This window comes from Otolemur garnettii, unplaced genomic scaffold (genome assembly GCF_000181295.1).
Source record: "Otolemur garnettii isolate 467f Iridium unplaced genomic scaffold, OtoGar3 scaffold00119, whole genome shotgun sequence".
Taxonomy (NCBI): Eukaryota; Metazoa; Chordata; class Mammalia; order Primates; family Galagidae; genus Otolemur; species Otolemur garnettii.
In genome coordinates this window covers 5,995,716-5,998,377 of record NW_003852514.1, presented here as the reverse complement: position 1 = coordinate 5,998,377, position 2,662 = coordinate 5,995,716, and the positions used below count along the sequence as shown (strand labels likewise).

Sequence of the window (2,662 nt, the reverse complement as noted above, 5' to 3'; positions counted from 1 at the left end):
AGCCCAGGAGTTGGAGGTTGCTGTGAGCTGTAATGCCACGGCACTCTACCCAGGGGGACAGCTTGAGGCTCTGTCTCAACAACAACAACAAAAAAGAACAGGAAAACCCTGCTATACCAAAGACTTAAAGCATCTTTTTTAAACTTAAAAAAGAAAAAAGAAAATCCCTTCCAATTTAAAGTTTCTTTCAGTTTTGGATATTTTATTCATAATTTCTTTTTTTTTGAGATAAAATCTCACTATGTCACCCTCAGTAGAGTGCCATATCGTCACAGCTCACAGCAACCTTAAACTCTTGGGCTTAAGTGATTCTCTTGCCTCAGCCTTCCAAGTAGCTGGGACTATAGGTGCTCACCACAACGCCCGGCTATTTTTGGTTGCAGTTGTTTAGCTGGCCCGGGCCAAATTCCAACCCACCACTTTCGGTGTATGTGATTCGCACCATAACCACTGTGCTACGGGTGCTGAGCCAATTCACAATTTCTGATAAGCAATTTGTGAAAGGGAGCAGCTGGTGAGTCACTGAAACATCAGGTAAAGGTTATTACTGGGCCACTGCATTTAGGCAATGGTCAGGAAGCACCAGTTATGCCTCTTACCTATAGAAATGTCCACTGGGGATAGTATTTAAAGAATACAAGGCCATTGTACTTACAGCACTCTGTGTCTCTCCTTTCTAATGCAGCATATGCTTTTCCTGGGGAGAAAGCCTTATTTGCCAGACCTCCACTCAAGGGACTAGAGACCCAGGGCCTACTCTATGCTGCCCTGTTAGGACCCTATACCATGCTCTGCTGGCAGAGGAATGGCGTGTGCCACTGGAAACCAAAAGTGTAGGAGAGGAAGGAGAATCCAGAGACATGAGTTTCCTTGTTGTCACCTAGGCAGCTACGTAAGCGCAGATGGCAGGGGTCTAAGATACCCATGGGAGCTTCCAGAAGGAATGCACAGGTTTACTTGTCTCCACTTGTCCTCCTTAGAACTATCATAGATTAGGCCTTAAGGTCTGAACTCTGGGCTACCCCAAACCCCATATCAAGTAGACATTGTAGAAAAGCCTGTTACTGTGAGGTAGAACAAGGAGGAAAAGCCCTGTTCTGCTGAACACTCACCCAGGGAAGGCTGGCTACTGATGGGAATGCTTTTGGTGAGAATCTCTGTCCTTCACCCACTCTCTGTAGGCTCAGCTGCCCACCCCCAGCCTCTCCCTGAGTCCATATCCCCCAAATCTACAGGTTTATTTTTTTCTTACAGTATTCAGGTGTTAGCAACAGAGAAGGGGGCATCCACCCACTCAGCAACACCACCCCCCACCACACGTTGCTGTGGAGGCCATAGTTTTTGATGCCCAGAGGCTGACTTGGTTTCCTTGCCCACAAATCTTTCTTGCCAATTTAGAAAAAGAAGTAAGGAGCTGTTTATAAGGAAGGCTTTAAAGGTGCCAGAGGATTTTCTCAAGAAAGGGTTAGCCTAGCTCCTATTCTCTCGTATATTTGTTTTTTGCCTCCCTAAGACTCCAAAGTAGGGAAGAAGCACCTAGTATCTAAGGAGGTAAAAGTTAAATGACAACACATGCTTAGTAAGGCCAACGGTACCATAAGGCATGGCCTAAGAAACATCACGCCCTTTTCTGCACAGTCAGCCCGTACCCAACTTACCTGATAAGCCCTGATGAGAGACTGTACTGCTAGGTGGTCCTCCACGAGCTTGTCCACATTGGGCTGTGCCTCCACAAGGGACTGTGCATGGGCCACGGCAGCCAAGGAGCCTCGGCTCAGGGGAAGGGGGCTCTGGTAGGCAGTGCCCGGAGGGGCTCCAGCATTGGTGTTGCGAAAAAAAATGTCCCAAGACTAAAGACAAAGAAGGTACAAGGTTACCTCACTGTCCCCTAAGTCCAGGGCACGTGTGTGGCAACAAAAATTGCTGCTCTCTCAGGCTATTCAAGTCTATCACAGGCTGGCTGAGCCTATATCGTCCTGCTCTGGACAGCCATGTACATCTGCCCCAAAGCAGTGGGGTTCTCTCAGAGTTAGGGCCTCTTGCTTTCTGCCCCTTTCAGTTTGCCCTTAGAATGCACCTTCTGACCCTCACATCTATGACATAGATGCCCTGTGGTCTTCTTCCCATCAACATACACACCCCAAGGGACCAAGGGACCACAGGCAAATAGCTCTCCTCTATTCCCATACACTGACTGCTCCTGCTGACCACAAGAGCTAAGGAAGAGGTCAACAGAAATGCTTCCTGTCCCAGCCTTTTCTGCAGTCCCTAGCACTGGGGAGGTGATGCCCTTAGCACTCTCTCTGCCAATCTCAAACCCTGAAGGTTCTTTAGTAGGATGGACCCTGACAAGGAATACTGATGGGATTTAGCACCTCCCTCAAGATCCTAGAGGTTCAGCACAGCCTTTGGAGGGCCTGGGACCACCTTGTTCATGTTTTCTTACTCCTCTGGACAAAAATGGAATTAGATCCCTTGTAAGAGGAAGCACTAACCCTACAGAGAAATAACTTCATCCTTACTTCAGAAGGGCCCTCAGGAACTAAGAGCTTAGGGTATAAGTCAGAGATCAAAATTCAAATCTGAGTTCTGTGATCTTTGTGTATTACCTAAACTTTCTTAGTATTCTCATCTATGAGAACAAAAACATTCTTTTTTTTTT

At 47.2% G+C, this 2,662-nt stretch overlaps 1 protein-coding gene across 2 annotated transcripts in view; it reads right to left on the bottom strand.

Annotated features, from left to right (window-relative positions):
* The window catches only part of OGDH (oxoglutarate dehydrogenase), a 90,709-nt gene that overhangs the window by 49,800 nt on the left and 38,247 nt on the right, over positions 1-2,662 (bottom strand). For both annotated transcript variants that reach the window (XM_023517739.1, XM_012809972.2), the window contains one exon: positions 1,659-1,850. In XM_023517739.1, the coding sequence (XP_023373507.1) occupies positions 1,659-1,850 (192 nt within the window). The remainder of the gene's footprint in view (positions 1-1,658; positions 1,851-2,662) is intronic.